We start from the raw sequence: 14,156 nt of genomic DNA on the forward strand, positions 1-14,156 counted from the left end.
TACTCTTGCTGACTTCAGGGGGAGTTGAGTCAGGTCTACACTTCAGACTTTTGCCGGCATAGCTATATTGGCTTGGTGTGTGATCCCCAAGTGATTTAGCTGTGTTGGCAAAAACCCTTAGCATAGACACAGTTATATCAGCAAAAATGGACTTTTACCAATATTTTGCTTTGAGGGTCTGGAATGAGCTATACCAGCAAACCTAGTGAACGCTCTGCAGTTTTGAAAAGCCAGTTCTTAAGAATTCAAAATATGGACTTTGGAGTCTAACTTTTCAAGCTCTTATTTTTGAAAATCTTGGCAAAAGTCTATAAAACTTAATTTGAAGAATATATCAAAGATCCCTTGTGTGCATTGAATTCCTTATTGAGTTTGAGTAACCTGAAGCTAAACTGTTTGTGGGAAACCCTGAACCATTTATAAGCATCACTGCAATGTAAATATACCCACAATTTCATCCTGAATAATACTGGGTTATAGACATCAGAACACAGAGTGATTTTTTTTTAAATCATGTGGTTACTGCAAGTATATGGTATTTCAGTTAGAATAAAACCATAAAGTCATTTTTGTTAAAAGCCCCACATAGCATATAATTTGTTATGATGGAAACCTCAAATGTATGCTTTATTTAATGTAAAGAGATGTTTCTGCCTCAAGCTTTCTTGTTCCCATGGACTCTTAGCTCTTGGTAAGACACTTCGGCCATAAAGACAGATTTTGTATATGATTGCATTCTGCCAAACGTAATAATTATAGTACCTCGGAAACACCACAGCCTCTGTTTCATAGAGATAATCTGTGGTTTGGTTTATTGGGTGAACTAGAGAGGTCTTTCACTCAACTTGACAGCATTTCTCTGTCTGTAGTATGGTTACTACTGAATGCCACATCCAATCAATCCCAAAACATCAGGCAATGTTCTAGGCATCAGTAGGCAGAATCCTATTGATTTGGGGGAAAATCAGAAAACCAAAGAGGGAAATGGGGGACATGGAGCCCCTGGCATGTCTTTAGCAGAACAACAACTTCATCAATTGTCTGTAGATCCAATAACCAGCTGATAGTACCCATTAACACTCTCCAGTTTAATAATGCTCCTACCTCAGCTCTGCCTATCCGCCCAATACAGTTTAACATGTTGAAACCCTGAATAACTTGTCTCCCGTCAGGAAGAAAAGAAATAATAATGATGGGGCACATGCAGAAAAGGGGGCCATACACACATCTCCTGGCTTGGGACGGGGAAAGGTGGGACATGCAACTCCTGGTAGAGGGGAGATTGGGGGATGAAGAACTGGGGGGCAGATAGAGCCCCTCCTAGCATATGGGGAAAGGGTATTGGGGGGAATGGGCATGCACACAGAACTGCTGGTGGGGTGTGGGGGAACACGGAGGCCCTGGTGTGGGGAGATGGCAGAACGGGGCCACACAGTGCCACTGTCTTATGGGGGAAAGAGGAATCAGACAGAGCCCACCATTGGGAAAGGGCGGAATGGAGGAAGGTGGGAACGAGGGCACACAGAGGCTGCTGGCAGAGGGGAGACTGGGGGGAGTTGCACGGAGTCCCTGAAATAGAGGGGGAGCAGAGGGGGCTTATTGGGAGGGATGCAGGGTGCCCCTGGGCTGTGCAATGAGCTCAGCCTACACAAGCCACTAAGTATGTGTCCCTCTCATACTGTGAACTTTTGATACTGATTAATAGTTATTGTGTCATTAAATGCAGAGGAACATGGACTTTAAAATTACTTCAGCTAACAAAATGCCTCTAGTGAATGAAATGGGGCCATATCCTACCTTGCTTTCTCAGTTTTTATTCAACTCTGTGTGAAAGTTGATGGGACATGGAAACAGCTGTTCTAGCTTCTATAAAAATAAAAATGTGCTGGTTGCTATAGAGATTGTCTATCTACAGTCTGCTCCAAAGCCCCCATCAGACCATGGACACAGATGAACCTGCAGACAGGCGGAACCTGGCTCCGCATACTTTGCTAACCAGACAGACTGTATAGGCATTGGGTGCTTCTATGGAGACAGAAAGGGGCAGTAGTTCATTCAGAATCCTTCCCTCTGCCCTGCCAGTCATTCTCCTCACATGCACTGTGGTATAAATTGTAACCCAAACACAGCAGACCAGGTCCTGGCAGAGAACGTCTCATCCGAGATGGCCAGCAGCTCTGAGGCACAAGCTGGGGTTGTCTAGGTGACTCTCACCTATGTCCTGGGTATTTTCTATAGCAGCTCGCCCCTTGGTGGGAATGGAGGGACTATTCAACACAGACCTGGATCAAATGATTAAAGGTGGCAGAGTGGATCTGCTCTCTCGCCCAGGAGAAGACTGGGACTTTCTTGTCTGCCCAAGTGACCAAGAGCTCTCCACCAAAGGGACATTCTCCATATCTGGCATATTGGGGAAGGCACACCCTAGGCTCTAGCAGCTGTGTTGGTGGCCTCTAAGCTTATTTGAAGATTTGCACATGAAGGGATGAAAAGCAAAGCCTGCCGCTGAGGTGTTAACAGCACAGCGCAGGGGCTCTTCCTTACAAAAAAGCAAAATCCTGCATATGTACAACTTTCCACAGCTTCTCCATCCAGCTGTATGTTCACTAGGTACCCACATGTGTCCTTGCAGCCATGCCATGGGCTGTGCACTGTCCCAGAGGTACACAGTAAAGGGGTTAATGTGACACAGCAAAGACAATAGGCTATTCTGTACTGAGTGCACTGCTCCCAGGGGGAACTGCTTCATTTACACTCATCCCACAAGTTTTCCCAATGAAGTAATTTACACATTGAAACCTGCCCCATGTGATTTACTCACCCACTGTAATTAAGGATTCCACTAACCCGAACATTATAAGCCCTGCCAAGGAATTAAGAGGCAGTTTATGCACAAACTACTGGATGAAGGGCTAGGTGGCTCCAGGCCTAAGGTGCAAGTTATTCAGTCACTGTGCAACGGCACACAATTGAAGTTAAATGGTATTTCACACTGCCACCTAGTGTTTCCACATAGAATAGCAGGCAACATTCTATACAAGGATTTTTATTTTTGAACACACAATACCACATTCAAACTAGGTTTAATTCATCACTGGTGCTCAACTTCAAATGAAAAACACTGGCAGAAAACTTTAAGGCCCAGTGGGAGGCAGTGGAGAGGATGGCTCTGGGTCCTGGAGTCAGTGTGTACAAATACCTCACATTTAAGTTGTAACCAAAAACAGAGAGACTTTGATGGCCTCATCCACTAATGAATCTTGACGTTTCCAAGGCAAAATGGTATTTTAGGGACAGAATCTGTCCTCCTCACTCTGTGAAACCAATATGGCTGTTTGCAGAGTAAGATACTGTGCAACATGATTGAGGAGGACAGACTCTGGTCCTTACCGAAAGCTCAGTATAACAAACCTGACAGTTTTTTGGTCTCTTTTTACAGCAGATGTATAACGTGTCTATTTTATAGTCATCATACATTTATATTTCTTGCAATCCCATTTAACTGTACAATAAACTTATTGGTGTACAGTTAAAACTTTGTGTCTGGCTTTTACTCACCACATCCAGCTTTCCTTCATACCCGACTAAAATGAAAGCTATTTAACTCAGATCAATATAGTTAATACAGGAGCAGATCCTGATTCCTTTACTCACATTGAGTATCCCCTTACTCTGTAAGCAGTCCCATAGGAATCAACCATTGCCGTTTTGCATTCTTTTAAATTCCATTGCAGCTTTGCATTCTTTTAAATCAGGCTCCCTTAAGATGTTTTAAATTGAGAATGGCGAAAGATGTGAGACATCCAAAAACCCCAAGTCCCTTTTGAAAATCTTGGTTTATGATCTTTGCCCCCTGCTTCCTTCACGGCGGAGCAATGAGGAGGCTTCTGAGGGGTGCTGATGAGTAGGTTGGGGGAATAGGGGCACATAACAAAATCCATAAAATGTAACAAGCCAAACTGAACATGGATAATCAAAGAAATGAAAATAACAAGGCAGACTTCCTTAAAAGAGACACTAGCACAAGATGAGAGCAACTATAACATAGCCATCTGAAGAAAAGCTTTCCTGTTTATAAGCAAGATTTTTACATCTGGTGTCAACATAATACTCGTAGGCGTCCACAGAAGATAACTTCTCTTGCATCTTAGCTGGCTAGGCTAGAAGCTATAAATCACAAGCCTCCATGACAAGCAGACTGTGTCTTACTAAACAGTCATGCTAATCTGTCCGCACATGATCACAATTAACCAGGAGAATGGCCACCAATATCACCAATACAAGATCTCTGCTCCCACTTTTTAAAATTTAAATATTTGGAAGCTATATTTTCAGCTGGTAAGCAAACAATTAGCTGTCAATCTGACTCAGAGATCCCCACACACAGTGTGTGGGGTATGTTGTTCTAAACCAAAAATCAGCCATACATTTTCAGGCTTGTTTTAGATTAAAGGAGAAGAGCAAAACAAGAAGGAACAAAAGTACACACTGTACTCCCTCTGGGAGAGTTTATCTCCTCTGCCACAGGTTGTATCCGAATTCAAAACAACATGGCAGTTACTCCAGCCTACTCCTAGATATTTGAAAGTATAATCCACAGAAAACTAAAGTCAAAGTCCATCTGACATCATTAATACTCTACATATGTTCAACATGCCTGTTGAGGCAGTGTGGGCATAACTGAATTGCTGAAAACAAACTCTGCTGCTGTAGTAAGGCATTTCTGTTCCCTGAAAATGCTCTGTCCAGGTATTTATATCAAGCCCATAACCATGGAATCTGGGCACTAAAAACCTGATCCAAAGCTCTATGAAGCCAAAGAAGACTTTCTATTGACTTCAGTGGGCTTTGGATCAGGCCCTCAGAGAATTCTGTATGCAAAATATAGAAGGATTTGTATTTTCCAGCCCTTCCTTTAATTATACTACTTGAGTGTCTACGGAAGAGATCGTTTTCCATTGTTAACACCACCTGCCCATTGGGTCATTAGGACAGTGTCATGGAAAAGTGAATGCAAAGAGATAGTACTTCATTTCTACTCTGAAGGTGGTGGGATTTTTCTGGGATGCAGGGGGAAGAGAGGGAGTTTTTAATCTGCACAAACTAGCAAAATCTCAGTGGAATGAAGTTATGTGAGAAAAATGATTATTGTGTATGCAGTGTGCTAGTCACTTCACACAGCAGTGGGAAAACAATGCTCTTTCTCCAAAGGGCCTTTATGAGAATATAATTGGTAAGTGGGCAATGGTTTGAAAATCAAGGCAGTGTGTTTCCAGCTCCTTTGTCAGTATGTTGACTTTGTGGATTGCAATCTCTTTTGGGCAGACACCTGTAATGTTTGTATGTCTGAATTGCCTAGCATGCTTCTGGGAGCTGGAACAATAACAATTGGGCCCACAGACAGAAAGATGACAGTAAAGCCGACAGGATGGGCTTCCCCTGTCCCCCATCCTATTCAGCTGGAGCCAGAAATCACCCATGTCTCCCAGGCAGAAGAAGGCAGAGCCAGCAAGTAGCTGCTCTGAACAAGGGGGGCCTTGAAGACAGGCTCTTGTTCCTACCTCCAGTTAGGCCTAGAGAGACTGACATACCACATCTCCAGGGAGATGGGAGCTGCTCAGGAGGCAGGTATCTGGCCAGCCATGACAAGCCCCTGCCCCAGTAAACAGCTGGACACCAGCCTACTGTGCCTCCATTAGGGAGATCTGTTCAGTACCGCACGGTGCTGGCTGGCCATTAGAACAGCCCCCAATGACTGGAGAGAGGAAGGTGCAAGGGAGAGGAGGAGAACACTGTTTAGACAAGCTAGTGGTATGGAATTGACACGGAGCTAATAAGGAATATGTCTCTCTCTCATCTGGATTACTTTGCTTATTTGTTGTTCTCCTTTCTCCAATCCTCCAGGTGTAAATTAGAGCTGGATGAAATTTTTCATTCAAGCCATTTTTTGACAAAAACTGGCCTTAAAAAAAAAAAAAGGCAGAATTTTTTGTGGAATTTTTGAAAAAAATTTTCAAATGTTTTGATTAAAATTTTTTTTTTAAAAAGTTTGTTTTTCAAAACCAAAAATACCACCCCGCTTTATCGTCCTTTCCTGCCCCTCCTTGTCCAGTGGCAAAAAAGAAAAAGGGAGAGGGGGAGATACCAAAAAAACTAAAACCCCTCAAAATTGGAGTTTTTTGGTCAAAACATTTCAATTTTTTTCATGAAACAGATTTACCATTTTTCAAACCATCACTAGTGTAAATTTTGTCTCCTCTTTGTTCTTTGGGTAGGGACCTTGTCCTGTTACCAGTTTGTAAAGGACCTAGCACCCTGTGGGTGCTAAATAAATAAAAGGACATAAAATCAAAGTACATGTATGTTCTCTTACAGTTATTTATAACATTTCCCTGGTACCAGGCATAGCAGCCTCTCTGAGCAGCAATGTTAAAATTTTCCTGTATGTGTCCACGACCATCTGGGCAGAAGGCCTTTCAGCTGGGTTCTTCTTCTTACATGCTGCATGGATGTCAAACAAATGGAACCTGACAATATCACTTCCTTCAACGTGCCCCAAGAAAAAATTGGAGACATCAGGAATTTTCCATATGTCCGTCTTCTCGTCATATGGAGGCATGAGGTCGTCTTCAAATGGCACCTCCTCTCCATAGGGCCAGAGCTGTTCAGGAGCTACAAACTCGCCTTGGAGCTCCCGATGGCCACACTTCACCAGCCTGCCAGCGCTCTTGTTCACAAGAGGCAAGGCATCCAAGTCATTCACTAGAACGTGAAAGTCACTTGTCAGCAGATACTGCGATAACACCTTGTCCAAGTCATTGGAATCACACATTACTAAGGTGCCCAAAGGACTGTTGTGCAAATAATGGATGATGCTCACATAGTCGATTGCGAGCATGAATCTGCGATGCCAAGTATTCAAGCCTTTATATTTGGGAAGGTCCAGCATTTTATTCAGGTTCTTCAGGGAGCCTAATGGGTGATACTGGGTAAGGATTGTGAACTGCTTCTCGCAATAGCCAAGCAGTCTGACAACATACTTGCTCTGGAGAGATTTCAGCATCTTCAGTCCATGAAGAAAATCTTCCTCCAGCTCTGAGTTGGCGAGCTGGGAAAGGGATACTTTGTTTTCCTTCCATTCAGAAAGAAAGACCTAAAAACAGAGCAAGAGACAAACAAAACATTTGGAACCTTTTCCTACTGATCAGCAGAAGCTATTATGGACCTGCAGGTAATGAAATAGCCACAAGATTGCAAGCTATGCATTCACGAGACACAATGCTGTTAAATGAACAAGTTACACAATTACAAACTAGACTTTAACTGCTACTGAAGTTGTTAGGTGAGTCTTTGTATACACCTACATGTTACAGTGGAGTTACTGCTAGCTGCACAGCACTGACATGGTAATTCCTGCATATAGTATTTACTGATCTCTTGTGCTCCCCTCATGAGCGTATGACTTGGATTAAATGCAAATTGGCCACTAAATCAAACGGTCTATAAGAGAGATCTTATACAGACCACTCTCTCTCCTGCCACCCTTACTCGATCTGAGGGCTTGTCTACACTACCGCTTGTCTACACTACCGCTGCCGGTCGATTTAAGCTATGCAATTTGAGTTACTCTAGTAATAGGGCTGTCAATTAATCGCAGTTAACTCATGCGATTAACTGAAAAAAATTAATTGCGATTAATCGCACTGATAAACAACAGAATACCAATTGAAATGTATTCAATATTTTGGATGTTTTTCTACGTTTTCAAATATATTGATTTCTATTACAACACAAAATACGAAGTGTACAGTGCTCACTTTATATATTTTTATTACAAATATTTGCACTGTAAAAGACAAAAGAAGTCGTATTTTTCAATTCACCTCATACAAGTATTGTAGTGCAATCTCTTTATCGTGAAAGTGTAACTTACAAATGTAGATTTTTTTTTGTTACATAACTGCACTCAAAACCAAAACAATGTACAACTTCAGAGCCTACAAGTTCACTCAGTCCTACTTCTTGTTCAGCCAATCACTAATACAAGAAGTTTGTTTACATTTACGGGAGATACTGCTGCCTGTTTCTTACTTACAATGTCACCTGAAAGTGAGAACAGGCATTCACATGGCACTTGTGTAGCTGGCATTGCAAGGTGTTTACGTGCCAGATATGCTAAACATTCATATACCTCTTCATGCTTCAGCCACCATTCCAGAGGACATGCTTCCATGCTGATGATGCTCATTAAAAAAAAGAATGTGTTAATTAAATTTAGGACTGAACTCCTTGGGGGAGAATTGTATGTCTCCTGTTCTGTTTTATCCTCATTCTGCCATATATTTCATGTTATAGCAGTCTTGGATGATGACCCAGCATATGTTGTTCATTTTAAAAACACTTTCACTACAGATTTGACAAAACGCAAAGGAGGTACCAAGGTTTAAGAATCTGAAGTGCTGTCCAAAATCTGAGAGGGACGAGGTGTGGAGCATGCTTTCAGAAGTCTTAAAAGAGCAACATTTCGATGTGGAAACTACATACAGAACCCAAACTACCAAAAAAGAAAATCAACCTTCTGATGGTGGCATCTGACTCAGATGATGAAAATGAACGAGTCGGTCAGCTCTGCTCTGGATTGTTATTGAGCAGATCCCGTCATCAGCATGGATGCATGTCCTATGGAATGATGGTTGAAGCACAAAGGGACATATGAATCTTTAGCACATCTGGCACACAAATATCTTGCAACGCCAGCTACAACAAGTGCCGTGTAAACGCCTGTTCTCACTTTCAGGTGACTGTAAACAAGAAGCCAGCAGCATTATCTCCTGCAAATTGTAACCAAACTTGTTTGTCTGAGCGATTGGTTGAAGTAAGACTGAGTGGACATGTAGGCTCTAAAATTTTACATTGATTTATTTTTGAATGTAGTTATTTTTTTGTACATAATTCTACATTTGTAAGTTCAACTTTCATGCTAAAGAGATTGCAATACAGTACTTGTATGAGGTGAACTGAAAAATACTATTTTTTGTTTTTTACAGTGCAAATATTTGTAAATCAAAAATAAATATAAAGTGAGCACTGTGCACTTTGTATTCTGTGTTGTAATTGAAATCAATATATTTGAAAATGTAGAAAACATCAAAAAAAATTAAATAAATGGAATTCTGTTATTGTTTAACAGTGCGATTAATCACGATTAATTTTTTTAATTGCTTGACAGCCCTAGTTAGTAACATAACTCAAGTCGATGTAGCTTAGATCTACTTACTGCAGAGTCCACACTACGCTATGTTGACGGGAGATGCTCTCCTGCCAACATTGCTTCCACCTCTCATTGAGGTGGAGTACAGAAATCGATGGGAGAGCAATCTCCCATCGATTTGAGCGTGTGAAGACCAGCCCTGAGAAGCATCATACTCCGCAAGCAGTGCTGTTGATTTCAGCACCATTTCTTGCAGAGTAACTTACGATTCAGTGTAAGTGAGGCAAAGTCTGACTCTATGGGATTCTGTTTATGCCATCTATAGTCATCATAACTCTCTGCGTGTCTATAATAATTAGTTACTGTGGAGACAATTATCCCAGAAGTAGTATATGCACTGATAATCAGCCAACACACCATGTGAACTTTTCCTCTTGGAGATCCACCTACCCAACATGATACTAACCTTTTTCACAGCCCCTTCACCAACACACTTCAGTTTCCTGACTTCTGTATTTATGGCTTCACAAGTCAGCCAGGGCGAGCAATTTTTCAATAGTCCTAATCTGAAGTACCCAAATGGGCAGAGGCTGGAGTCCACGTCAGGCTGCACAGTGGTGACCGAGAAATTGTTGAGATGCATGTACAGAAGGAAATTCAGGAGCAGCACAGCTAGAAGCAGCAGCACCAACAAGACTGGAGGAATTTCCCTTCGGAGCAGCTCTTTTTTAATGTAATGGAGTTTTTTGTCCATGTTGCTATCTTCTACATTCTCTGTAATACACAAACAACCCAGTAAACACAACACTCTTTTGTGACAAGGAAAGACAGGGGACAAACGTTTGGGGGCCTTTTTGCAAAACCCTCTCCCTCTAGCCACCCAAATACTCCATAAGATATTTAAAGAGAAACCCTCAGTGTGAAATAGAGTCAGCTGATTAAAAAAGAAAAGAAAAGCACTTCGAGCTCTACTCCTGCCTCCACAGCCCCCTGTCCTTTTTTGTGATTTTTACAGACATAGGCCCCAGTCCACAAATATGCTTTGTCCAGGAAGTGAAGGAGCTCTGCATGGACCCAGGGAGAGGAAAGCAGAGCTGCAGAGGCAGGGAGAAGGAAGGACTGCTGCTGTCATATTGGTCAGCAGGTGAGACGGTGTTTGTACAGCGCCTGGCACGGGGCGGGTGGCCCCAGACCTGTCCATTCAGCAACGGCCTGACATTAGGGTACCCCTGGACAGGCTGTTATTGCCAACCGAGGCGTGTAAGGCCCGATCGTTGTGTCTGTCACCCCAGCGAACCGGTGTGACTCCGGAGCAGGCGCCTTAGCCCGCGGGCCGGGGAGGGAAGGGGCTGCGTGTCGGAGCGGGCACGGCACAGACCTCGCCGAGCCCCGCCGTGAAACCCGCCCGTGCCGCTCGCGGGGCAGGAGCCGCCCGCCCCCGGGCCGGGACTTACCTCAGCCCGCTCCCGGGCCCTGCCCCGGCATGCACCGCCCCCGCCCCCGCCCCCAGCCCGCTCCAGCCTTCTCCGGTCCCGGGGGAGCTGGGCCCGCAGGCGCTGCCAGCCCGGCCCCTTCCCGCCAGCCCGGGCCCGGGCCCAGCCCCGGCCGGGAGCCGCGAGCCGCAGCCCCTGCGGGCGGGAGAGCGGAGTCCCGGCCGGCCAGCCGGCCGGCGGCGCGGGGATGGCGGGGCCCGGCCGGGGATGGCGCCCCTCGGCCACCCTCTGCCTGGCGGTGACCGCCCTGAGCGCCGCGCTGCTGGCGCCCGGCCTCACCCAGCCGCACGGTAATGCCCCCCCCCCCCCCGCCTGCCTGCCTGCCTGCCTGCCTGCCTGGCCTGGCCTGGCCTGACCTGAGCCGCCCCCCGCCTGCCTGGCCTGAACCGCGCCCTCCCCCGCGGCTTCCTGCCTGGCCTGGCCTGGCCTAAGCCGCTCCCCTCCCCTCCCGCCTGGCCCGGCCCCCCGCCTGCCTGGCCTGGCCTGAGCCGCCTCCCTCCCTCCCTCCCTACTGCCCTGAGGGGCCCCCCCGCCTCCCTCCCGCCTGGCCTGAACCCCCCCCCCCCACCTGCCTGCCTGCCTGCCTCCCTCCCTCCCACCTGGCCTGAGGCCCCCCCCCGCCTCCCTCCCGGCCTGAGGCCCCCCCCATCTGCGTGGCCTGAGCCCCCCCCCGCTTGCCTGCCTCCCTCCTGTCTCGCCTGAACACACACCACCGCCCCCCCCCCTCCGGCCTGGCCTGAACCCCCCCCCCCACCTGCCTGCCTGCCTGCCTCCCTCCCTACCACCTGGCCTGAGGCCCCCCCATCTGCGTGGCCTGAGCCCCCCCCGCTTGCCTGCCTCCCTCCTGTCTCGCCTGAACACACACCACCGCCCCCCCCCCCTCCGGCCTGGCCTGGCCTGGCCTGGCCTGGTTCCCCTCCTCCCCCACCTGCCTCCTCTCCCCCCCCGCCCCGCCCTGCCCCGGCCTGAGCCGCTCCTTCTGCCCCGTCTGGCCTGATTCCCCCCCAGCCTCCTGTTCCCTCCTCCCCGCCTAGCCTGAGGCCCCCGCCCACCTGTCCTGAAACCCCCATCTTCTCCCCCCACCCCGCTCTCCACTCCATTCCCCCCACTCCACCCTGCTCTCCATTCCTTCCCCGCCTCTGCCATGAACCACCACCTGATCTGCTCCCCCTCATTCCACCCCCGTCTGCTTCCCCTGCCCGGCCTGCCCCCCATTCTCCTGTGCCTGGCTTGCCCTGCCAGCTGAATTGCTCCTGCCCAGTCTGCCCCCTATTTCCTTCTCCCCCACACCTGCAGTTGCCATATGTCCCAGTTTTATAGGGACAGTTCCAATATTCAGGGCTTTGTCTTATACAGGCATCCATTACTCCCCCCCACCCCCTCCCAATTTTTCACACTTGCCACACCCTTTTGTCTGCCCCTTGTCTTCCCCCATCACTTCATCTGCCCCCCCCCACCCCTGCCTCCTTCTCTCTACTTGTCTGTCACACTCTCCCCACTGCCCTTTCGCACTCCGTGCTCTCTCTCTCACACACACGCCCCCTCTTCTCCCCAACTCAGTCTCTCCATCACTCTCACTCCCCTACCACCTTCCTGTGTCCCTCCCCCAGTTTCAGGGGTACTCTGTCTGTTCTCTGCAGTAGTGCTCCCACCCTTGCCTGGATTGGGCTGGGGTTGGTTTTCCATTCTCCTGTCCTCCCAAACATGTTTCATAGCTAGAAATGCCTGCCTGGTTTAGAACAAAGCTCTTTGCTTGGGCACACCACAGACTGGAGCTCCGTTGGGATCGTCCCCACCTAGGCCCGAATCTGCAGGTTACTATTCGTGGAGCTGAAGTTGCGTATCTTAGGTCAACCCCCCCGTGTAGATCAGGGTTAAGTTAGTAAAAGGCAGGCTATGAGCAAAAGTCAGGCCCTGCCATAAGCAAAGGCTTGCTTACAAGTTCACTGTCTGGTACGTGAACTTGGCAAAGACATGGTGAGCCATAGCTAAAACACAGGCACTCCTAAGAACAGGGTGGATCTGATTTAAATTACTAGTCAGGAAGACTCAATTTAATCATGGATTTCTACATAAAAGTGCATTCTTGTTGGTTGTTAAAACCTTAATACATATTCTTCACAACTCAGATAGATGTAGGTTTCATTTTTAGAAGGTACACACTATACATTTTTAAGTGATTTATTTTGAAAACTTCAGATTAGTTTTACAGCTATATCAGAAAATGAATGAATGATTGGTTATTTCATTTACCAAAGGTAATTGAAGCAGATATTTATGAAGTCATTGGGAGGTGAACTATCTCCAATTCAACAGGTTAATCATTAATATTTGGAGGATTTTCTTGCCATGCTATATTAGGAGGAGAACATCACCAGACAGACATTTAAACTGTTTTATTTAAGTAAAACAACAGCGTTATGCATTCTGGATTCTTTTCTTCAACAGCAAACATATAAGATTTTAATAAAACAAGCATATGAATTTTTGAATTTAGTTAAACATTCAAGTTTTTTAAAATCAGGTTTGTTTTTGTTAAAATTTGTTTTAACTAAAATAGTTAAATGAAATATTTTAAAAAAACAACAAAAATTAAATCGACTATGTCCACCAGGTCAACACGAGAAACTTAAAATATTGGCTTCTACAGCTAACTCAGTCGTCTTCACCTTCATTTTCCTGTTTGTTCATAATCTGGAAAAGAAAAACAAGCTCTTCTGCTTTTCCAGGTCCCAAACGATTTCTCAATTTGGAATGAATTAGTCCAAAGGAAGAAAATATTCTTTCTGCGCTGGCAGAAGAGGCTACTACTGTTAAAAGTGAGATTATCACTTCAACAGTCTCTGAATCCAAGTGTTTAAGTGACTTTCACCAGTTCACTGGTGTGACTTTTTTTAAAACATCATCAGCAAACATATTTCTTGAAGGGTTCACCTTTAGCTCTGAAGTTTATTATAGTTGGTGTTATGGAGGGATGATTGCTGGATGTCCATGTCCTAGCCAACTCCTCTTCTTCAGCCGTTAAGGTTTGACTCTGGTACCGACTATTGAGAATATTTGTAAGAAAATGAGCTGGAGATAGTGCTTGTCCCATTCGGTTTTTTTAGTGCTTGTAATTTAACGCTGTCATTGCATAGTTCTCTTTTTAAGATCTCACTCAGTTCCTTCCAAATTTCAACAGCGTCAGCAATAAAACAGTTATTTCCCTGCATTCTGTTCAAGGCTACGGAAATAGGCTTCAGGGTACTCAGCCTGTGTTCAGCATTTCTCTTAAGCCCAATGCTGAGAACTTTGGCTGTGACAGGAACACCTATTTTTTCACAATTTTGTTCACAAGCTGTCATCAGATTAGGCCAGTTCTTGATCTAGTGCTCAAAACAGTCCACTGCTGAGTTCCATCACATGTCTTGTGGGGGAGCTGGCTTGGTTCCTCCCACTTTTTTCAGAGCAGC

At 45.8% G+C, this 14,156-nt stretch overlaps 2 protein-coding genes across 5 annotated transcripts in view; one reads left to right on the forward strand and one right to left on the reverse strand.

Moving 5' to 3' along the window:
• Positions 1-3,030: 3,030 nt before the first annotated feature.
• On the reverse strand, positions 3,031-10,087 carry POMK (protein O-mannose kinase). Its single transcript, XM_048848260.2, has 2 exons — positions 9,678-10,087; positions 3,031-7,153 (listed from the first exon to the last, which is right to left on the reverse strand). The coding sequence occupies exons 1-2, from the start codon at positions 9,963-9,965 to the stop codon at positions 6,380-6,382; spliced, it is 1,062 nt and encodes a 353-aa protein (XP_048704217.2). The 5' UTR covers positions 9,966-10,087; the 3' UTR covers positions 3,031-6,379.
• Positions 10,088-10,270: 183 nt separating this feature from the next.
• The window catches only part of HGSNAT (heparan-alpha-glucosaminide N-acetyltransferase), a 28,332-nt gene continuing 24,446 nt past the window's right edge, over positions 10,271-14,156 (forward strand). For 3 of the 4 annotated variants that reach the window (XM_048848255.2, XM_048848256.2, XM_048848258.2), the window contains exon 1: positions 10,752-10,994. In XM_048848255.2, coding sequence (XP_048704212.1) covers positions 10,892-10,994 — 103 coding nt within the window. In that variant the 5' untranslated portion in view covers positions 10,752-10,891. Of the gene's footprint in view, positions 10,356-10,751; positions 10,995-14,156 lie in introns of those variants that run through there. The other variant, XM_048848257.2, reaches the window with a different exon arrangement.

Source organism: Caretta caretta, chromosome 4, assembly GCF_965140235.1.
Source record: "Caretta caretta isolate rCarCar2 chromosome 4, rCarCar1.hap1, whole genome shotgun sequence".
NCBI lineage: Eukaryota > Metazoa > Chordata > Testudines > Cheloniidae > Caretta > Caretta caretta.